We start from the raw sequence: 23,746 nt of genomic DNA, 5'->3' as shown, positions 1-23,746 counted from the left end.
GCGGATTACCAGGACAGGTATTTAGAGTATGCGCCGACCAGCTGGCAAGCGTCCAGACCACCATAGATCCACAGATGACACAATCTCTATTGCACTCCAAGCTGCACTTTCCCACTTTGACAAAAGGAACATCCTATGTGAGAATGCTATTCACTGAATACAGGTCAGCGTGCAACCCCATAGTGCCCTCCAAGCTTATCACTAAGCTAAGGACCCTGGGACTGACACCTCCCTTTAAAATTGGCACCTGGACCCTCAACACGGGGGCCGCTCAGGGGTGCGCGCTTAGTCCCCTGCTGTGCTCCCTGTTCCCCCACGACTGCGTGGCCATGCACGACTCCAACACCATTATTAAGTTTGCAGATGACACGGAGGTGGTAGGCCTGATCACTGATGACGATGAGACAGCCTATAGGGAGGCGGTCAGAGACCTGGTGGTGTGGTGCCAGGACAACAACCTCCTCCTCAATGTCAGCAAGACAAAGGAGCTGATCGTGCACTATAGGACAAAGCTGTAGTGGAGCGGGTTGATAGCTTCAAGTTCCTCAGTGCCCACATCACTAAGGATCTATCATGGTCCAAAAACAGCAACACAGTCATGAGAGGGCACGACAATGCCTCTTCCCCTTCAGGAGACTGAAAATATTTGGCGTGGGCCCTCAGATCCTCAAAGATCTACATCCGATTGAGAGCATCTTGACTGCTGCATCACCTCTTGGTATGGCAAGAGCTTGTCATCTGACCGCAAGGCGCTACAGACGGTAGTGCGAACGAGCTCCCTGCCTACCAGGACCTCTATACCTGGTGGTGTTCGAGGAAGGCCCTAAAAATTGTCAGACTCCTGTCACCCAAGTACTCATAGACTGTTCTCTCTGCTATCGCATGGCAAGCGGTACTGATGCACCAAGTCTGGAACCAACAGGACCTTGAACAGATTCTACCCCTCAAGCCATAAGACTGCTAAATAGTTAGTCCGGGTAGCTATGTGTTTAACTATTTAACTAAACTCAGCAAAAAAAGAAACGTCCCTTTTTCAGGACCCTGTCTTTCAAAGATAATTTGTAAAAATCCAAATAACTTCACAGATCCTCATTGTAAAGGGTTTAAACACTGTTTCCCATGTTTGTTCAATTAACCATAAACAATTAATGAACATGCACCTGTGGAATGGTCGTAAAGACACTAACAGCTTACAGAAGGTAGGCAGTTAAGGTCACAGTTATGAAAACTTAGAACACTAAAGAAGCCTTTCTACTGACTCAAAAGAAAGATGCCCAGTGTCCCTGCTCATCTGCGTGAATGTGCCTTAGGCATGCTGCAAGGAGGCATGAGGACCGCAGATGTGGCCAGGGCAATAAATTGCAATGTCCGTGCTGTGAGACCCCTAAGACAGCGCTACAGGGAGACAGGACAGACAACTGATCGTCCTCGCAGTGGCAGACCACATGTAACACCTGCACAGGATCGGTACATCCGAACATCACACCTGCGGGATAGGTACAGGATGGCAACAACAACTGCCCGAGTTACACCAGGAACGCACAATCCCTCCATCAGTGCTCAGACTGTCCGCAATAGGCTGAGAGAGGCTGGACTGAGGGCTTGTAGGCCTGTTGTAAGGCAGGTCCCCACCAGACATCACCGGTAACCATGTCGCCTATGGGCACAAATCCACCGTCGCTGGATCAGACAGGACTGGCAAAAAGTGCTCTTCACTGACGAGTCGTGGTTTTGTCTCACCAGGGGTGATGGTCGGATTTGCGTTTATCGTCGAAGGAATGAGCGTTACACCAAGGCCTGTACTCTGGAGCGAGATCGATTTGGAGGTGGAGGGTCCGTCATGGTCTGGGGCGGTGTGTCACAACATCATCGGATTGAGCTTGTTGTCATTACAGGCACTCTCAACACTGTGCGTTACAGGGAAGACATCCTCCTCCCTCATGTGGTACCCTTCCTGCAGGCTCATCCTGACATGACCCTCCAGCATGACAATGCCACCAGCCATACTGCTCGTTCTGTGTGTGATTTCCTGCAAGACAGGAATGTCAGTGTTCTGCCATGGCCAGCGAAGAGCCCGGATCTCAATCCCATTGAGCCCATCTGGGACCTGTTGGATCGGAGGGTGAGGGCTAGGGCCATTCCCCCAAGAAATGTCTGGGAACTTGCAGGTGCCTTGGTGGTTGAGTGGGGTAACATCTCACAGCAAGAACTGGCAAATCTGGTGCAATCCATGAGGAGTACTTAATGCAGCTGGTGGCCACCAGATACTGACTGTTACTTTTGATTTTGACCCCCCCCCCCTTTGTTCAGGGACACATTATTCAATTTCTGTTAGTCACATGTCTGTGGAACTTGTTCAGTTTGTCTCAGTTGTTGAATCTTATGTTCATACAAATATTTACACATGTTAAGTTTGCTGAAAATAAACTCTGCTGACAGTGAGAGGACGTTTCTTTTTTTGCTGCGTTTATTTGCATTGACCCTTTTTGTACCTACTTCTTTTACTCATCACATACGCTGCTGCTACTGTTTACTCTCTGTTACTTTTTTCCTAGTTATTTATTTATTTATTTATATATACTGTGCATTCAGAAAGTATTCAGAACCCTTGACTTTTTCATATTTTGTTACATTACAGCCTCATTCTAAAGCCTTATTCCTCGTCAATCTACACACAATACCCCAAAATGACACTGCGAAAGCAGGTTTTTAGAAAATACAGAAATACCTTATTTACATAAGTATTCAGACCTTTTGCTATGAGATCGAAATTGAGCTCAGGTGCATCCTGTTTCCGTTGATCATCCTTGATGTTTCAACAACTTGATTGGAGTCCACCTGTGGTAAATTCATTTGATTGGACATGATTTTGAAAGGCACAAATCTGTCTATATAAGGTCCCACAGTTGACAGTGCATGTCAGAGCAAAAACCAAGCCATGAGATCGAAGGAATTGTCCGTAGAGCTCCAAGACAGGATTGTGTCGAGGCACAGATCTGGAGAAGGGTACACAAAGATTTCTGCAGTATTGAATGTCCCCAAGTACACAGTGACCTCCATCATTCTTAAATGGAAGTGGTTTGGAACCACCAAGACTCTTCCTAGAGCTGGCCGCCCGGCCAAACTGAGCAATCAGGCGAGAAGGTCAGGGAGGTGACCAAGAACCCGATGGTCACTCTAACAAAGCTCTAGAGTTCCTCTGTGGAGATGGTTGTTCTTCTGAAAGGTTCTCCCATCTCTGCAGCACTCCACCAATCAGGCCTTTATGGTAGAGTTGCCAGATGGAGCCACTCCTCAGTAAAAGGCACATGACAGCCCGCTTGGAGTTTGCCAAAAGGCACCTGAAGACTCTCAGACCATGTGAAACAAGATTCTCTGGTTTGATGAAACCAAGGTTTAACTCTTTGGCCTGAATGCTAATTGTCATGTCTGGAGGAAACCTGGCGCCATCCCTACGGTGAAGCATGGTGGTGGCAGCATGTGGGAATGTTTTTCAGCGGAAGGGACTGGGAGACCAGTCAGGATCGAGAGAAGGATGATTGGAGCAAAGTACAAGAGAGATCCTTGAGGAAAACCTTCTCCAGAGTGCTCAGGACCTCAGACTGGGGTGAGGAAAACAACCCTAAGCACACAGCCAAGACAATGCAGGAGTGGCTTTGAGACAAGTCTCTGAATGTCCTTGAGTGGCCCAGCCAGAGACCAGACTTGAACCTGATCGAACATCTCTTGAGAGACCTGAAAATAACTATGCAGCGACGCTCCCCATCCAACCTGACAGAGCTTGAGAGGATCTGCAGAGAAGACTGGGAGAAACTCCCCAAATACATGTGTGCCAAGCTTGTAGTGTCATACCCAAGATGACTCCAGGCTGTAATTGCTGCCAAAGGTGCTTCAACAAAGTCCTGAGTTAAGGGTCTGAATACTTATATAAATGTGATATTTCAGTTTTGAATATGTTTTAAATTTGCAAAAATGTATTGTGTGTAGATTGATGAGGGATTTAATCCATTTTAGAATGGTGAGGGGAGACATCTCTCCTCTCCACACCTGTTAGTCCACACCTGTTTTTACCAAGCATGGGACCAATAACATTTGATAAAATGTTATTTTATTTCACGGAGAGGGCAGGTGTTCGGCAGAGGGGAGCGAAGGACACTGTGTTGTCCCTGTTGAGGACACCGGTACATAGCAGGCGGGAGGCGGGGGCGAAAAAGTCTGTTAATAGTTTTATTGAATCTTTTGACCAACAGGAATCACCACATGCAGGAATGCCCCGAATGGCAGGCCACAATAACACACTATTGGATTAGGGGGGAAGAGACTTTAAGGACACTGCCGACCTGCAAAACAACCAACATCGAGCTTTAGCCAGACCTTAACCAAGCTCCTAACCCGTGGCAGGTAGCCTAGCGGTTAAGAGCCCTGGGCCAGTAACTGAAAGGTCTCTCGTTTTAATCCCTGAGTCGACTAGTTGAAAATAATATTTTGATGTGCCCTTGAGTAAGGAACTTAACCCTAATTGCTACTGTAAATCGCTCTGGATAAGCATGTCTGCTAAATAGCCTAAAATGGGACCCTAATTTTATAAAATTCTGAAATGAAATATCGGTTTGCAGGTCACGAGTGTCCATATAGCATTTTCCAATTAGGGGACTAGGTTAGTTTAACGATGATGATGCTACACCCGAAAACCATTTGGGGGACGGTACAAGATGGCTATGTGAGTGGTCGCATTAAACAGAGCTCCTGAAAACCTTTTGTTTTTAAACAAGCCCAAATTTGATTTGATAACCTGGGAAAATAAAACCTCCCTGTAGGTTTTTCAAATACAACCAGCAGATGGTGCAATTGGTTAAAGCAATTTGTTACGCTGTGACGTGAGGGACCTTGAGGAGTGATGCCTCCATAAAGCTGCCTCCACTGATTTCAGTACAGTGTATATTTGGGAAACAGCAGGTGCCTACTTGCTATCAGAGTTTTCCACCAAAGTAAGTACAGGAAAGCTTTACCGCATACAGAAGACTGAATAATCCTACTGCACAATAGTCCATTGTTTGTATTTCAAATGTACCATTATTGTTTTTTAAATTGAATAATTTTTGGGCTTAACCTATTGATATCATTTTTCTAATCTGATGTGACTAAATCAGATCAATTGCAAATATGGTGAAAAAAAGCTTAATTTACAGGCCTAGGTGTTTGACCACCAGAGTGTGCTATTTACTTAGATTTGGAAGTGGGTTATTGTATTGATATTGGCATTTCTGAAGACGACAACTGTAGACTTATCTTATTCTATGTGTTGTTGTGTTTTGGAATCAAGTGTTTTTTGTTGGTTAGTTTGGTTTTTAGAAAGCGATAGAGAGGTTATACAGGAGTAGTAGAGTGGAGGGGGATGAAGCGGACCAATGGTCTGAGGGCTATGGTTTTATGGGAGGAGGAGCTGTGTAGTCGGGGGAGGAGCTGTGTAGTCGGGGGAGGAGCTGTGTAGTCGGGGGAGAAACTGTGTAGTCGGGGGAGGAACTGTGTAGTCGCGGGAGGAACTGTGTAGTCGGGGGAGGAACTGTGTAGTCGGGGGAGGAACTGTGTAGTCGGGGGAGGAACTGTGTAGTCGGGGGAGGAACTGTGTAGTCGCGGGAGGAACTGTGTAGTCACGGGAGGAACTGTGTAGTCGCGGGAGGAACTGTGTAGTCGCGGGAGGAACTGTGTAGTCGCGGGAGGAACTGTGTAGTCGGGGGAAGAGGAGTGCTAGAGCTTTAGGTAAAAAAGAAAAGAGGCTGAGTTTGAGAAGGAGAAATGTGAGGAGTAAAATCACAATGTGCAATTACATTTTTTGAAAAACATACATTTTTAATAACTTTCCAATTGGTTGGGCAATAGAAACATGGTTTTCAAACAGCAGCTTGTTTTGATTTCTCTCTCTCTGTCTGCCTAACAGGATGCTGTTACTACTTTTACAGCTAGGGTAACTGAGCTCTGTTTCCTGACTTTCTTTTTTCACCAAGATCATTTGTGTGTGTGTGTGTGTGTGTGTTACGGAGAGAGAGTGAGAGACAGTTCATGGAATGCTGTGATGTCATCAGCTCAGTCATACACAAAGGCAAGGAGGAGGACACACAAGCACACTCGCTCGAATAGTTACTCTGCTGTGGAGCATCTGCACCCCCACTGTGAGTACATCCTACTTAAATAACACATCCGTTCTCTCACACATTCTGCTGAATTGTCTATTACAGAATCCATCTCCTTTTCTGTCATTTTTTCCCCCCACTAAGCGTTGAGTAGAAAGAAACCAATGTGTTTGCCAGCAGTGACAGTTCTCAGTTCTCCGGCTACCTTTGTCTCCCTCCAAGTGTTGCTTGTGCTGTTTCCATTGTTAATATGACCACCATGCCTAGTGAAGTACATTCAGCCCCTCTGCTACAACAGCGTTCTGCTCATGCTGTCCTGGGATGTGACCTTGTAGTTTGGTTACAGCCCAGTAACGGCCATGTTAAAATGGAGCAGCTGTCTCTTGGGAGTTTGAAAAAAAGGAAGGGGGGTTGGAAAGGGATGTGTGTGAAGGAGGAGGAAAAACCCCACCCATTCCTTTGGAATCAGTTCCCATCCAGAGTCAGACACTCTCAGAGCCCTGCCATGGCTTGAGTGAGGAAACCAGGGTTTGATGGAGGGGAAAATAGATTACTGAGATTACTAAGAAATGAAAAAAAAGACAGTAAGTAGTGACATCTTAAGAGGAGAACAGATAAAGAAAACCAAGGCAAGAAAAACTGTCTAGGATAACTAAAGACCGCAGTAGGATTAGCATACAGTAGGGACTAGGCAGTGCCAATCATCTGCAGTGCAGACAGATGTGATGTAACATTTTCCCTGAAGCAGAGTCTCCCAGTGACGGCTGCCTGACGAGGGCTGACGACGACTGACGTGTGTGTGTCGAGGGAGGAGGAAGTGTCGGCTCAGAGGACGACAGAGGAAGCAGTCTTTAGCTTGTGTGTGTGTTTGTGACAGACGAGGCCCGATCTTCTTCTTCTCCTCATGAGGCTCGTTTAGAAACCAACTCATCTTCAGGAAACTGTTGGCTTAAGGAGTCAGAACAGTACCCCTCCACTTCCAGCCCACCACCGCCGCCACCATGCTGCAGCAGATCTTAAAGGACATGTACATTGACCCAGATGTGTTGGAGGCCCTAAATGAGGACCAGAAGAAGACCCTGTTCCTGAAGATGAGAGAGGAGCAGGTGCGGCGCTGGACAGAACGTGAGGAGAAAGAAGCGGACCACAGGCCAAAGTCAAAGACAGGTACCAACTCCTCTCACTCACTGTCCTCTACCTTTTCTACTACATCTTCACATACTGGGGCTGACAGGAGCCATAGTACCTATGTGCCAGAAAGTATCATTACCTGCTTATGAAATAAGCCTACAAACATGTTCCATTGAAACCTACCCGCCTGGTCTTTCTGAAGCCAGGTACATTAGACAAGTCTTAGATATGTTGGTGTATTTTCTGCTGTGGATTAACCAATAGGGAGCTGCCATGTAAAGTTGAGCTGAAAGTGTGTGGTTTACCTCTGAGAGACATCCTGTGATGATGTGTCTACTGAAAACGTTGTCAGTATCAACTGCTGATTTTGCAGGCCCTCTGTGTGGGTGTCTGCCTGCAAGGTTATACACTTTGTTTCAATGAGATGGCATTACCTGTTTATATTATGCTAAGCAGGCCTGAGAGTAGGTAATGGCTAAAAAGGCTACTTGTGTCTTTTGTCAAATGACTACCTGCAGTTACCAGGGTTACCATTTACTGTCACAATAGGGACACTGGAGGATATGAGGAAGTAGCCCTGCCTCGTGTAGCATCACCGGGGTGAGAGAAAGGAGGAGGTCTTCAACTCGGGTTTCTAGTCACTTCCAGTAAACTATGTCTGAAAGAGTAGTCCTACTGCCAGACCAGGATGTGGCTCTGCTATCTCGTTTGAGGAAATTACATACTTACAGCTGACTCACCCACAATTGATTAAATCGTTGGTTCAATAATCAATTGTTTTTAAAGGGGCCTTATCAGTGAACACAAAGCCCATCTTAGTGTAAGACAACAAACATCCGAAACAGGTGCCATGCAGATCTGATACTCAACAACAACAACAGAGCAGAATGTCTAATCAGAATATGTCTTATGTCTGATTATGTCTGATTGTGTGTGTGTGTACAGGGCTTTGCTTTAGATTATTTTGTTCCCAGTGAAGGGAGAGGCCTGATGTCTGGAATGTGTGTGTGTCCGGAAAAAAAAGATAACAGAACAGAGGAACATGCGATGGACAGAAATAGTGCCAGCTAGTGTTTCACAGAGAGTAGACTGTTATTTTCTATGTTATAGAGGAACTTAACTGTTCTTCTATTGTGTATATGAGCTGCAATAAAGGGGTCATTACGCACACCGCTACAAACGCAGGCAGGCTGTAATTCTATTCTGTAATTCTATCCTTCTATCCTGAAAATCTTGCCCGTCTGCATTTTCTCGGTTGCAAGTAGCCAGTCCCTGAGTGAGGAATTTGTGTCGTAATGATGACTCGGTTCACAATGTGCTTTACCTTGACATTCCACAGAAGGAATCTGAGATCACAAGACAAATCACAGAGCTTCTCAAAAAAAAAACATATATATATATATATATATATATATATATATATATGAGAGAGAGAGAGAGAAAAAGGGGATGTGTGACCGCACTGGTTTCCTCCCCCTAAGGCTGGCCTGCTTTAAGTCTGCGTGTCAGAGTCTATGATGGCTGGCTGTAGGTCACTGTAGCACATGTCAGTTTTTGCATTCATTCTGCTTGACGTGTGAATAGGATCAGGGGAAGTCTGGATTTGGCTGCAATAGACATTTGACAACAAAGCACTGATTATCGAGCGTCTGAATGTCAGACAGGGAGGAGGGAGAACAGAGGCCTCTATATCGGCTAACGACCAGGGCAGCTATTACTACAAGTCAACGGTCCCCTGATACACACTGGGTCGTTCCATGTCATTTCAGCAAGTCACCATCTCAGAATGTTCTGAAATCATTTCTATAGAAACAGATAAGATTAGCATTCCTGCAACATAATTTAAAAAAAATATGATTTGATCACTGCTGTGTACACACACACACCCTGATACACAGTGCAGTGTTACACACACCACTGGACCATAGGGTTAGAGATGTCATTGTAGCATATGTTGTAGCCACAGTTGTTGCAGACCTAGTTTGGTTGTTGTTGGTGTGAAGCAGAAGAAAATATGGGCCTGTTAAAGCGCAGGACCCGGGTGTCTGTGCAAAGCAGGAAGTGACTCCAGGCCCACTGGTCCATGCCTTCCAACAATGAAGTGTGAGCAGAGTAGGAAGCCTGCAGGAGGCATAAGGCCATGTGTGTTAGTGGTTTAGTGTTATTAATCTGTTCAGTTATATTTAGGTCATTTAGTTTGGGGTGTATGTAATTAGTGTGTTGCTGAATGTTTGTCCCTACATTTCTGTAGCATGTGTACATGCGTCATTTGTAACATGTAGGATATACAACTGGTATGACAGCTTTGCACTACATGTTTTGGTGTGTTAGTACCTCTACGTGTTCGCCACTATGTGTTCGCAGCTATGTGTTCCTGTGTGTGTTGTCCATTCCGAGCACAGAACGTGACAGACTGGTGACGTTTGCTAGTGGCAGATGATAGAATGTAGTGCAGGTCGGGCCACCTTATTGCCACAGTAACTAAACCTGTCCTTCCATGAAAGTACCACAGTATACCGGTTACTGTATGTACTACATGGGAAATGACACTGTTCGCTTTTCAATCTGTTCAATATGTGGAGGAATATGATTGAGGCCTGGCGTTTATGAGGGTCTTTAGAGAGGGGTGTGGTTAGAGTCAAGGGGTGAAGTAACAGGAGTATTGTGACAAGGACATGGTTCCAAGAGTCAAGAGGGACACACCTCTTACCAGTTTGACAAGTGTGAAGTCATATCCCAAGTCCCACATGCCATTCATGTAAATGCGTGTTGAGAAAATGGTCTGGTTTCAAATAAAATACAATGAAATAAAATGTCATGGTATTTGTCACATGCACCGAATACAACAGGTGTAGACTTTACTGTGAAATACTTACGAGCCCTTAACCAACAATGCTGAGTTAAGAAGTATGAACAAGAAATGTAAAATGAAATAGTAAAACAATAAAATAATGGGACTATATACAAGGAGTACGGGTACTGAGTCAATGTGCAGGGGTACGAGGTAGTAGAGGTAATTGAGGTAATATGTACATGTAGTTCAGGACTTGTCGTCGGGGTTTGCCCCAGGTGGAATGCGGTGCTGTTGCCACAGGATGGGCTGGCAGAACCAGTTAACTGGTAGTCTGCTCTGGAAGGGTGCCTCTCCTTTTTTCAACCCAAACCCTCAGATTCAGAAAACGTTTGTCAATGAGCCAATACATTTTTGCAGCAATCACAATATATACAGTACATACGAAAAACACATATTTATAAACAACATGAGAACAGCGAAGGGTATTTACAGTCAAGTAGGCTGAATAAGTGCCTCTACTGGTCCTCGACTCTGCGTGTCTGTGCGTGTGTGCTGCTTTATTCCCATGAAGGAACATTTCTCAGCCTTTACCCAATGTTGCCATGTCATGCTATTTAAGGATGTGGTGACTTTTCTATTTTTTCCCCATCTCTTCCACTGCTGTCCATAAAAGGAGCCCAGCATTGTCTGTTTACCACAGAAACATAAATATTACAAATCATTGATTTTACTAGTTTGGCAAGAATGTCTGTTTTCTGTTGCTTCCAGTAATATCTCCAGTGTGTTTTTGTCTCCTGTAGCCAACAGTAAGAAAGTGAGCTGGTTGCTGGGCAGGGACGGAGATGTGGCGGTCATGACGATTGGAGAGGTGGACGAGCTGAAGACCTCCAAACTCATCTGCACTGGGCCTGCGGAAAGAAGAGCACCACCAAGCCTGCAAAATAACACACTGTACGGACACCCCAGCACCACAAGCAGGGATTTTACCTAAAGTTCTGTGGAGCTGTGATAATGGTATCAAATTGAGTGAGAGGTTAGTTTTTGAGTTTGACATTTTCGATCATTCCTTTTATGTTTTTCCTGTCTGGTCCTGCCTGGTCCTGTCTGTCTCTGCAGCCACCAGACAACCTCCCTGAAGAGCAACCTGGTAAACAGACCAGCCTCAGATCCTGTCAGAACTCGGAGAGAGGATCTGCCTCCCAAAACACAGTCAGGGATACAACTCAATTTAAAGGTGAGTGTGTGTGTGTGTGTGTGTGTGTGTGTGTGTGTGTGTGTGTGTGTGTGTGTGTGTGTGTGTGTGTGTGTGTGTGTGTGTGTGTGTGTGTGTGTGTGTGTGTGTGTGTGTGTGTGTGTGTGTGTGTGTGGAGGTGACCTTCCTGTTGCTGTCATTAATCTTGGGCACAGCCGAGGGCCAGTGAGACGCACGTTCTCCAGGGAGAGTCATCGCTCAGTGGCCAAATAAATCACACCTAGCTCTCCCTCTCCGGACTCTTATATCCCTTCATCTCTTTTTCCCTTTACTCTCCCTTATTGCCTTCAACAACAGCTAAGACCCTCTCCCTTGATCTTCTCTTTCCAACTCAACCACATCCTATCCTGTCCTTTCAGTCACATCCTCCTCTCTTCTCTCCCTCTATCCTGTCCTTTACATCACATCCTCCTCTCTTCTCTCCCTCTATCCTGTCCTTTACATCACATCCTCCTCTCTTCTCTCCCTCTATCCCGTCCTTTCAATCACATCCTCCTCTCTTCTCTCCCTCTATCCCGTCCTTTACATCACATCCTCCTCTCTTCTCTCCCTCTATCCCGTCCTTTACATCACATCCTCCTCTCTTCTCTCCCTCTATCCCGTCCTTTCAATCACATCCTCCTCTCTTCTCTCCCTCTATCCTGTCCTTTCAGTCACATCCTCCTCTCTTCTCTCCCTCTATCCCATCCTTTACATCACATCCTCCTCTCTTCTCTCCCTCTATCCCGTCCTTTACATCACATCCTCCTCTCTTCTCTCCCTCTATCCTGTCCTTTACATCACATCCTCCTCTCTTCTCTCCCTCTATCCTGTCCTTTCAATCACATCCTCCTCGCTTCTCTCCCTCTATCCCGTCCTTTCAGTCACATCCTCCTCTCTTCTCTCCCTCTATCCCGTCCTTTACATCACATCCTCCTCTCTTCTCTCCCTCTATCCCGTCCTTTACATCACATCCTCCTCTCTTCTCTCCCTCTATCCTGTCCTTTACATCACATCCTCCTCTCTTCTCTCCCTCTATCCCGTCCTTTCAATCACATCCTCCTCTCTTCTCTCCCTCTATCCCGTCCTTTCAGTCACATCCTCCTCTCTTCTCTCCCTCTATCCTGTCCTTTCAATCACATCCTCCTCTCTTCTCTCCCTCTATCCCGTCCTTTCAGTCACATCCTCCTCTCTTCTCTCCCTCTATCCCGTCCTTTCAATCACATCCTCCTCTCTTCTCTCCCTCTATCCTGTCCTTTCAGTCACATCCTCCTCTCTTCTCTCCCTCTATCCTGTCCTTTACATCACATCCTCCTCTCTTCTCTCCCTCTATCCCGTCCTTTACATCACATCCTCCTCTCTTCTCTCCCTCTATCCCGTCCTTTACATCACATCCTCCTCTCTTCTCTCCCTCTATCCCATCCTTTACATCACATCCTCCTCTCTTCTCTCCCTCTATCCTGTCCTTTCAATCACATCCTCCTCTCTTCTCTCCCTCTATCCCGTCCTTTCAATCACATCCTCCTCTCTTCTCTCCCTCTATCCCGTCCTTTCAATCACATCCTCCTCTCTTCTCTCCCTCTATCCTGTCCTTTCAATCACATCCTCCTCTCTTCTCTCCCTCTATCCCGTCCTTTACATCACATCCTCCTCTCTTCTCTCCCTCTATCCCGTCCTTTCAATCACATCCTCCTCTCTTCTCTCCCTCTATCCCGTCCTTTCAATCACATCCTCCTATCTTCTCTCCCTCTATCCCGTCCTTTACATCACATCCTCCTCTCTTCTCTCCCTCTATCCCGTCCTTTCAATCACATCCTCCTCTCTTCTCTCCCTCTATCCTGTCCTTTCAGTCACATCCTCCTCTCTTCTCTCCCTCTATCCTGTACTTTCAATCACATCCTCCTCTCTTCTCTCCCTCTATCCCGTCCTTTCAGTCACATCCTCCTCTCTTCTCTCCCTCTATCCTGTCCTTTCAGTCACATCCTCCTCTCTTCTCTCCCTCTATCCCGTCCTTTCAGTCACATCCTCCTCTCTTCTCTCCCTCTATCCTGTCCTTTCAGTCACATCCTCCTCTCTTCTCTCCCTCTATCCCGTCCTTTACATCACATCCTCCTCTCTTCTCTCCCTCTATCCCGTCCTTTCAGTCACATCCTCCTCTCTTCTCTCCCTCTATCCCGTCCTTTACATCACATCCTCCTCTCTTCTATCCCGTCCTTTCAGTCACATCCTCCTCTCTTCTCTCCCTCTATCCCGTCCTTTCAATCACATCCTTCTCTCCCTCTATCCTGTCCTTTACATCACATCCTCCTCTCTTCTCTCCCTCTATCCCGTCCTTTCAATCACATCCTCCTCTCTTCTCTCCCTCTATCCCGTCCTTTCAGTCACATCCTCCTCTCTTCTCTCCCTCTATCCTGTCCTTTCAATCACATCCTCCTCTCTTCTCTCCCTCTATCCCGTCCTTTCAGTCACATCCTCCTCTCTTCTCTCCCTCTATCCCGTCCTTTCAATCACATCCTCCTCTCTTCTCTCCCTCTATCCTGTCCTTTCAGTCACATCCTCCTCTCTTCTCTCCCTCTATCCTGTCCTTTACATCACATCCTCCTCTCTTCTCTCCCTCTATCCCGTCCTTTACATCACATCCTCCTCTCTTCTCTCCCTCTATCCCGTCCTTTACATCACATCCTCCTCTCTTCTCTCCCTCTATCCCATCCTTTACATCACATCCTCCTCTCTTCTCTCCCTCTATCCTGTCCTTTCAATCACATCCTCCTCTCTTCTCTCCCTCTATCCCGTCCTTTCAATCACATCCTCCTCTCTTCTCTCCCTCTATCCCGTCCTTTCAATCACATCCTCCTCTCTTCTCTCCCTCTATCCTGTCCTTTCAATCACATCCTCCTCTCTTCTCTCCCTCTATCCCGTCCTTTACATCACATCCTCCTCTCTTCTCTCCCTCTATCCCGTCCTTTCAATCACATCCTCCTCTCTTCTCTCCCTCTATCCCGTCCTTTCAATCACATCCTCCTATCTTCTCTCCCTCTATCCCGTCCTTTACATCACATCCTCCTCTCTTCTCTCCCTCTATCCCGTCCTTTCAATCACATCCTCCTCTCTTCTCTCCCTCTATCCTGTCCTTTCAGTCACATCCTCCTCTCTTCTCTCCCTCTATCCTGTACTTTCAATCACATCCTCCTCTCTTCTCTCCCTCTATCCCGTCCTTTCAGTCACATCCTCCTCTCTTCTCTCCCTCTATCCTGTCCTTTCAGTCACATCCTCCTCTCTTCTCTCCCTCTATCCCGTCCTTTCAGTCACATCCTCCTCTCTTCTCTCCCTCTATCCTGTCCTTTCAGTCACATCCTCCTCTCTTCTCTCCCTCTATCCCGTCCTTTACATCACATCCTCCTCTCTTCTCTCCCTCTATCCCGTCCTTTCAGTCACATCCTCCTCTCTTCTCTCCCTCTATCCCGTCCTTTACATCACATCCTCCTCTCTTCTATCCCGTCCTTTCAGTCACATCCTCCTCTCTTCTCTCCCTCTATCCCGTCCTTTCAATCACATCCTCCTCTCTTCTCTCCCTCTATCCCGTCCTTTCAATCACATCCTCCTCTCTTCTCTCCCTCTATCCTGTCCTTTCAATCACATCCTCCTCTCTTCTCTCCCTCTATCCCGTCCTTTCAATCACATCCTCCTCTCTTCTCTCCCTCTATCCCGTCCTTTCAATCACATCCTCCTCTCTTCTCTCCCTCTATCCCGTCCTTTCAATCACATCCTCCTCTCTTCTCTCCCTCTATCCCGTCCTTTCAATCACATCCTCCTCTCTTCTCTCCCTCTATCCCGTCCTTTCAATCACATCCTCCTCTCTTCTCTCCCTCTATCCCGTCCTTTACATCACATCCTCCTCTCTTCTCTCCCTCTATCCTGTCCTTTACATCACATCCTCCTCTCTTCTCTCCCTCTATCCCGTCCTTTACATCACATCCTCCTCTCTTCTCTCCCTCTATCCCGTCCTTTCAATCACATCCTCCTCTCTTCTCTCCCTCTATCCCGTCCTTTCAATCACATCCTCCTCTCTTCTCTCCCTCTATCCTGTCCTTTCAGTCACATCCTCCTCTCTTCTCTCCCTCTATCCCGTCCTTTCAGTCACATCCTCCTCTCTTCTCTCCCTCTATCCCGTCCTTTCAGTCACATCCTCCTCTCTTCTCTCCCTCTATCCCGTCCTTTCAGTCACATCCTCCTCTCTTCTCTCCCTCTATCCCGTCCTTTGTCACATCCTCCTCTCTTCTCCCCCTCTATCCCGTCCTTTCAGTCACATCCTCCTCTCTTCTCTCCCTCTATCCCGTCCTTTCAATCACATCCTCCTCTCTTCTCTCCCTCTATCCTGTCCTTTCCATCACATCCTCCTCTCTTCTCTCCCTCTATCCTGTCCTTTACATCACATCCTCCTCTCTTCTCTCCCTCTATCCCGTCCTTTACATCACATCCTCCTCTCTTCTCTCCCTCTATCCTGTCCTTTACATCACATCCTCCTCTCTTCTCTCCCTCTATCCCGTCCTTTCAGTCACATCCTCCTCCCTTCTCTCCCTCTATCCCGTCCTTTCAGTCACATCCTCCTCTCTTCTCTCCCTCTATCCCGTCCTTTCAATCACATCCTCCTCTCTTCTCTCCCTCTATCCTGTCCTTTCAATCACATCCTCCTCTCTTCTCTCCCTCTATCCTGTCCTTTCAATCACATCCTCCTCTCTTCTCTCCCTCTATCCCGTCCTTTCAATCAGTTCCTCCTCTCTTCTCTCCCTCTATCCTGTCCTTTCAGTCACATCCTCCTCTCTTCTCTCCCTCTATCCCGTCCTTTGTCACATCCTCCTCTCTTCTCCCCCTCTATCCCGTCCTTTCAGTCACATCCTCCTCTCTTCTCTCCCTCTATCCCGTCCTTTCAATCACATCCTCCTCTCTTCTCTCCCTCTATCCTGTCCTTTCAATCACATCCTCCTCTCTTCTCTCCCTCTATCCTGTCCTTTCAATCACATCCTCCTCTCTTCTCTCCCTCTATCCTGTCCTTTACATCACATCCTCCTCTCTTCTCTCCCTCTATCCCGTCCTTTCAATCACATCCTCCTCTCTTCTCTCCCTCTATCCCGTCCTTTCAATCACATCCTCCTCTCTTCTCTCCCTCTATCCTGTCCTTTACATCACATCCTCCTCTCTTCTCTCCCTCTATCCTGTCCTTTCAATCACATCCTCCTCTCTTCTCTCCCTCTATCCCGTCCTTTCAGTCACATCCTCCTCTCTTCTCTCCCTCTATCCCGTCCTTTCAGTCACATCCTCCTCTCTTCTCTCCCTCTATCCTGTCCTTTCAGTCACATCCTCCTCTCTTCTCTCCCTCTATCCCGTCCTTTACATCACATCCTCCTCTCTTCTCTCCCTCTATCCCGTCCTTTACATCACATCCTCCTCTCTTCTCTCCCTCTATCCCGTCCTTTCAATCACATCCTCCTCTCTTCTCTCCCTCTATCCCGTCCTTTCAGTCACATCCTCCTCTCTTCTCTCCCTCTATCCCGTCCTTTCAGTCACATCCTCCTCTCTTCTCTCCCTCTATCCCGTCCTTTCAATCACATCCTCCTCTCTTCTCTCCCTCTATCCTGTCCTTTCAATCACATCCTCCTCTCTTCTCTCCCTCTATCCTGTCCTTTCAATCACATCCTCCTCTCTTCTCTCCCTCTATCCTGTACTTTCAATCACATCCTCCTCTCTTCTCTCCCTCTATCCCGTCCTTTCAGTCACATCCTCCTCTCTTCTCTCCCTCTATCCCGTCCTTTCAGTCACATCCTCCTCTCTTCTCTCCCTCTATCCCGTCCTTTCAATCACATCCTCCTCTCTTCTCTCCCTCTATCCCGTCCTTTCAGTCACATCCTCCTCTCTTCTCTCCCTCTATCCCGTCCTTTCAGTCACATCCTCCTCTCTTCTCTCCCTCTATCCCGTCCTTTCAGTCACATCCTCCTCTCTTCTCTCCCTCTATCCCGTCCTTTCAGTCACATCCTCCTCTCTTCTCTCCCTCTATCCCGTCCTTTCAATCACATCCTCCTCTCTTCTCTCCCTCTATCCCGTCCTTTCAATCACATCCTCCTCTCTTCTCTCCCTCTATCCTGTCCTTTCAATCACATCCTCCTCTCTTCTCTCCCTCTATCCTGTCCTTTACATCACATCCTCCTCTCTTCTCTCCCTCTATCCCGTCCTTTCAATCACATCCTCCTCTCTTCTCTCCCTCTATCCCGTCCTTTCAATCACATCCTCCTCTCTTCTCTCCCTCTATCCTGTCCTTTACATCACATCCTCCTCTCTTCTCTCCCTCTATCCTGTCCTTTCAATCACATCCTCCTCTCTTCTCTCCCTCTATCCCGTCCTTTCAGTCACATCCTCCTCTCTTCTCTCCCTCTATCCCGTCCTTTCAGTCACATCCTCCTCTCTTCTCTCCCTCTATCCTGTCCTTTCAGTCACATCCTCCTCTCTTCTCTCCCTCTATCCCGTCCTTTACATCACATCCTCCTCTCTTCTCTCCCTCTATCCCGTCCTTTACATCACATCCTCCTCTCTTCTCTCCCTCTATCCCGTCCTTTCAATCACATCCTCCTCTCTTCTCTCCCTCTATCCCGTCCTTTCAGTCACATCCTCCTCTCTTCTCTCCCTCTATCCCGTCCTTTCAGTCACATCCTCCTCTCTTCTCTCCCTCTATCCCGTCCTTTCAATCACATCCTCCTCTCTTCTCTCCCTCTATCCTGTCCTTTCAATCACATCCTCCTCTCTTCTCTCCCTCTATCCCGTCCTTTCAATCACATCCTCCTCTCTTCTCTCCCTCTATCCCGTCCTTTACATCACATCCTCCTCTCTTCTCTCCCTCTATCCTGTCCTTTCAGTCACATCCTCCTCTCTTCTCTCCCTCTATCCCGTCCTTTCAGTCACATCCTCCTCTCTTCTCTCCCTCTATCCCGTCCTTTCAATCACATCCTCCTCTCTTCTCTCCCTCTATCCTGTCCTTTCAATCACATCCTCCTCTCTTCTCTCCCTCTATCCTGTCCTTTCAATCACATCCTCCTCTCTTCTCTCCCTCTATCCCGTCCTTTCAATCAGTTCCTCCTCTCTTCTCTCCCTCTATCCTGTCCTTTCAGTCACATCCTCCTCTCTTCTCTCCCTCTATCCCGTCCTTTCAATCACATCCTCCTCTCTTCTCTCCCTCTATCCTGTCCTTTCAATCACATCCTCCTCTCTTCTCTCCCTCTATCCTGTCCTTTCAATCACATCCTCCTCTCTTCTCTCCCTCTATCCCGTCCTTTCAATCAGTTCCTCCTCTCTTCTCTCCCTCTATCCTGTCCTTTCAGTCACATCCTCCTCTCTTCTCTCCCTCTATCCCGTCCTTTGTCACATCCTCCTCTCTTCTCCCCCTCTATCCCGTCCTTTCAGTCACATCCTCCTCTCTTCTCTCCCTCTATCCCGTCCTTTCAATCACATCCTCCTCTCTTCTCTCCCTCTATCCTGTCCTTTCAATCACATCCTCCTCTCTTCTCTCCCTCTATCCTGTCCTTTCAATCACATCCTCCTCTCTTCTCTCCCTCTATCCTGTACTTTCAATCACATCCTCCTCTCTTCTCTCCCTCTATCCCGTCCTTTCAGTCACATCCTCCTCTCTTCTCTCCCTCTATCCCGTCCTTTCAGTCACATCCTCCTCTCTTCTCTCCCTCTATCCCGTCCTTTCAATCACATCCTCCTCTCTTCTCTCCCTCTATCCCGTCCTTTCAGTCACATCCTCCTCTCTTCTCTCCCTCTATCCCGTCCTTTCAGTCACATCCTCCTCTCTTCTCTCCCTCTATCCCGTCCTTTCAATCACATCCTCCTCTCTTCTCTCCCTCTATCCTGTCCTTTCAATCACATCCTCCTCTCTTCTCTCCCTCTATCCCGTCCTTTCAATCACATCCTCCTCTCTTCTCTCCCTCTATCCCGTCCTTTACATCACATCCTCCTCTCTTCTCTCCCTCTATCCTGTCCTTTCAGTCACATCCTCCTCTCTTCTCTCCCTCTATCCCGTCCTTTCAGTCACATCCTCCTCTCTTCTCTCCCTCTATCCCGTCCTTTCAATCACATCCTCCTCTCTTCTCTCCCTCTATCCTGTCCTTTCAATCACATCCTCCTCTCTTCTCTCCCTCTATCCTGTCCTTTCAATCACATCCTCCTCTCTTCTCTCCCTCTATCCCGTCCTTTCAATCAGTTCCTCCTCTCTTCTCTCCCTCTATCCTGTCCTTTCAGTCACATCCTCCTCTCTTCTCTCCCTCTATCCCGTCCTTTGTCACATCCTCCTCTCTTCTCCCCCTCTATCCCGTCCTTTCAGTCACATCCTCCTCTCTTCTCTCCCTCTATCCCGTCCTTTCAATCACATCCTCCTCTCTTCTCTCCCTCTATCCTGTCCTTTCAATCACATCCTCCTCTCTTCTCTCCCTCTATCCTGTCCTTTCAATCACATCCTCCTCTCTTCTCTCCCTCTATCCTGTACTTTCAATCACATCCTCCTCTCTTCTCTCCCTCTATCCCGTCCTTTCAGTCACATCCTCCTCTCTTCTCTCCCTCTATCCCGTCCTTTCAGTCACATCCTCCTCTCTTCTCTCCCTCTATCCCGTCCTTTCAATCACATCCTCCTCTCTTCTCTCCCTCTATCCCGTCCTTTCAGTCACATCCTCCTCTCTTCTCTCCCTCTATCCCGTCCTTTCAGTCACATCCTCCTCTCTTCTCTCCCTCTATCCCGTCCTTTCAGTCACATCCTCCTCTCTTCTCTCCCTCTATCCTGTCCTTTCAGTCACATCCTCCTCTCTTCTCTCCCTCTATCCCGTCCTTTCAATCACATCCTCCTCTCTTCTCTCCCTCTATCCCGTCCTTTCAATCACATCCTCCTCTCTTCTCTCCCTCTATCCTGTCCTTTCAATCACATCCTCCTCTCTTCTCTCCCTCTATCCTGTCCTTTACATCACATCCTCCTCTCTTCTCTCCCTCTATCCCGTCCTTTCAATCACATCCTCCTCTCTTCTCTCCCTCTATCCCGTCCTTTCAATCACATCCTCCTCTCTTCTCTCCCTCTATCCTGTCCTTTACATCACATCCTCCTCTCTTCTCTCCCTCTATCCTGTCCTTTCAATCACATCCTCCTCTCTTCTCTCCCTCTATCCCGTCCTTTCAGTCACATCCTCCTCTCTTCTCTCCCTCTATCCCGTCCTTTCAGTCACATCCTCCTCTCTTCTCTCCCTCTATCCTGTCCTTTCAGTCACATCCTCCTCTCTTCTCTCCCTCTATCCCGTCCTTTACATCACATCCTCCTCTCTTCTCTCCCTCTATCCCGTCCTTTCAATCACATCCTCCTCTCTTGTCTCCCTCTATCCCGTCCTTTACATCACATCCTCCTCTCTTATCTCCCTCTATCCCGTCTTTTCAGTCACATCCTCCTCTCTTCTCTCCCTCTATCCCGTCCTTTCAGTCACATCCTCCTCTCTTCTCTCCCTCTATCCCGTCCTTTCAGTCACATCCTCCTCTCTTCTCTCCCTCTATCCCGTCCTTTCAATCACATCCTCCTCTCTTCTCTCCCTCTATGCCGTCCTTTCAATCACATCCTCCTGTCTTCTCTCCCTCTATCCCGTCCTTTCAATCACATCCTCCTCTCTTCTCTCCCTCTACCCCGTCCTTTCAGTCACATCCTCCTCTCTTCTCTCCCTCTATCCCGTCCTTTCAGTCACATCCTCCTCTCTTCTCTCCCTCTATCCCGTCCTTTCAGTCACATCCTCCTCTCTTCTCTCCCTCTATCCCGTCCTTTCAGTCACATCCTCCTCTCTTCTCTCCCTCTATCCCGTCCTTTCAATCACATCCTCCTCTCTTCTCTCCCTCTACCCCGTCCTTTCAGTCACATCCTCCTCTCTTCTCTCCCTCTATCCCGTCCTTTCAGTCACATCCTCCTCTCTTCTCTCCCTCTATCCCGTCCTTTCAGTCACATCCTCCTCTCTTCTCTCCCTCTATCCCGTCCTTTCAGTCACATCCTCCTCTCTTCTCTCCCTCTATCCCGTCCTTTCAATCACATCCTCCTCTCTTCTCTCCCTCTATCCCGTCCTTTACATCACATCCTCCTCTCTTCTCTCCCTCTATCCCGTCCTTTCAGTCACATCCTCCTCTCTTCTCTCCCTCTATCCCGTCCTTTCAGTCACATCCTCCTCTCTTCTCTCCCTCTATCCCGTCCTTTCAGTCACATCCTCCTCTCTTCTCTCCCTCTATCCTGTCCTTTCAGTCACATCCTCCTCTCTTCTCTCCCTCTATCCCGTCCTTTCAATCACATCCTCCTCTCTTCTCTCCCTCTATCCCGTCCTTTACATCACATCCTCCTCTCTTCTCTCCCTCTATCCCGTCCTTTCAATCACATCCTCCTCTCTTCTCTCCCTCTATCCCGTCCTTTACATCACATCCTCCTCTCTTCTCTCCCTCTATCCCGTCCTTTCAGTCACATCCTCCTCTCTTCTCTCCCTCTATCCCGTTCCTTTCAGTCACATCCTCCTCTCTTCTCTCCCTCTATCCCGTCCTTTCAGTCACATCCTCCTCTCTTCTCTCCCTCTATCCCGTCCTTTCAGTCACATCCTCCTCTCTTCTCTCCCTCTATCCCGTCCTTTCAATCACATCCTCCTCTCTTCTCTCCCTCTATCCCGTCCTTTCAATCACATCCTCCTCTCTTCTCTCCCTCTATCCCGTCCTTTCAATCATATCCTCCTCTCTTCTCTCCCTCTACCCCGTCCTTTCAGTCACATCCTCCTCTCTTCTCTCCCTCTATCCCGTCCTTTCAGTCACATCCTCCTCTCTTCTCTCCCTCTATCCCGTCCTTTCAGTCACATCCTCCTCTCTTCTCTCCCTCTATCCCGTCCTTTCAGTCACATCCTCCTCTCTTCTCTCCCTCTATCCCGTCCTTTCAGTCACATCCTCCTCTCTTCTCTCCCTCTATCCCCGTCCTTTCAATCACATCCTCCTCTCTTCTCTCCCCTCTACCCCGTCCTTTCAGTCACATCCTCCTCTCTTCTCTCCCTCTATCCCGTCCTTTCAGTCACATCCTCCTCTCTTCTCTCCCTCTATCCCGTCCTTTCAGTCACATCCTCCTCTCTTCTCTCCCTCTATCCCGTCCTTTCAGTCACACCCTCCTCTCTTCTCTCCCTCTATCCCGTCCTTTCAGTCACACCCTCCTCTCTTCTCTCCCTCTATCCCGTCCTTTCAGTCACATCCTCCTCTCTTCTCTCCCTCTATCCCGTCCTTTACATCACATCCTCCTCTCTTCTCTCCCTCTATCCCGTCCTTTCAGTCACACCCTCCTCTCTTCTCTCCCTCTATCCCGTCCTTTCAGTCACACCCTCCTCTCTTCTCTCCCTCTATCCCGTCCTTTCAAGTCACACCCTCCTCTCTTCTCCCCTCTATCCCGTCCTTTACATCACATCCTCCTCTCTTCTCTCCCTCTATCCCGTCCTTTCATCACATCCTCCTCTCTTCTCTCCCTCTATCCCGTCTCTTCAATCACATCCTCCTCTCTTCTCTCCCTCTATCCCGTCCTTTCAGTCACATCCTCCTCTCTTCTCTCCCTCTATCCCGTCCTTCAGTCACATCCTCCTCTCTTCTCTCCCTCTATCCCGTCCTTTACATCACATCCTCCTCTCTTCTCTCCCTCTATCCCGTCCTTTCATCACATCCTCCTCTCTTCTCTCCCTCTATCCCGTCCTTTCAATCACATCCTCCTCTCTTCTCTCCTCTATCCCGTCCTTTACATCACATCCTCCTCTCTTCTCTCCCTCTATCCCGTCCTTTACATCACATCCTCCTCTCTCTCTCCCTCTATCCCGTCCTTTACATCACATCCTCTCTCTTCTCTCCCTCTATCCCGTCCTTTCAGTCACATCCTCCTCTCTTCTCTCCTCTATCCGTCCTTTCAGTCACATCCTCCTCTCTTCTCTCCCTCTATCCCGTCCTTTCAGTCACATCTCCCTCTCTTCTCTCCCTCTATCCCGTCCTTCAGTCACATCCTCCTCTCTTCTCTCTCCCTCTATCCCGTCCTTTCAGTCCACATCCTCCTCTCTTCTCTCCCTCTATCCCGTCCTTTCAGTCACATCCTCCTCTCTTCTCTCCCTCTATCCGTCCTTTCAATCACATCCTCCTCTCTTCTCCTTCCCTCTACCCCCGTCCTTTCAGTCACTTCCTCCTCTCTTCTCTCCCTCTATCCCGTCCTTTCAGTCACACTCCTCCTCTCTTCTCTCCCTCTATCCCGTCCTTTCAGTCACACCCTCCTCTCTTCTCTCCCTCTATCCCGTCCTTTCAGTCACACCCTCCTCTCTTCTCTCCCTCTATCCCGTCCTTTCAGTCACATCCTCCTCTCTTCTCTCCCTCTATCCCGTCCTTTACATCACATCCTCCTCT

At 48.0% G+C, this 23,746-nt stretch overlaps 1 protein-coding gene across 3 annotated transcripts in view; it reads left to right on the top strand.

The window, feature by feature from the left end:
• Positions 1-5,894: 5,894 nt before the first annotated feature.
• Positions 5,895-23,746, top strand: part of LOC120021493 (mucin-2-like) — a 56,665-nt gene continuing 38,813 nt past the window's right edge. Inside the window, exons 1-4 of one of the 3 annotated variants that reach the window (XM_038965280.1) lie at positions 5,895-6,170; positions 7,009-7,298; positions 10,857-11,007; positions 11,173-11,290. In XM_038965280.1, the coding sequence (XP_038821208.1) occupies positions 7,133-7,298; positions 10,857-11,007; positions 11,173-11,290 (435 nt within the window). In that variant the 5' untranslated portion in view covers positions 5,895-6,170; positions 7,009-7,132. Of the gene's footprint in view, positions 6,171-6,640; positions 7,299-10,856; positions 11,008-11,172; positions 11,291-23,746 lie in introns of those variants that run through there. The other 2 variants (XM_038965279.1, XM_038965281.1) reach the window with 2 other exon arrangements.

Source organism: Salvelinus namaycush, chromosome 26 (assembly GCF_016432855.1).
Source record: "Salvelinus namaycush isolate Seneca chromosome 26, SaNama_1.0, whole genome shotgun sequence".
Classification (NCBI taxonomy): domain Eukaryota; kingdom Metazoa; phylum Chordata; class Actinopteri; order Salmoniformes; family Salmonidae; genus Salvelinus; species Salvelinus namaycush.
Note: the sequence above shows the minus strand (reverse complement) of the source record. Positions and strands in the feature narration are given on the sequence as shown.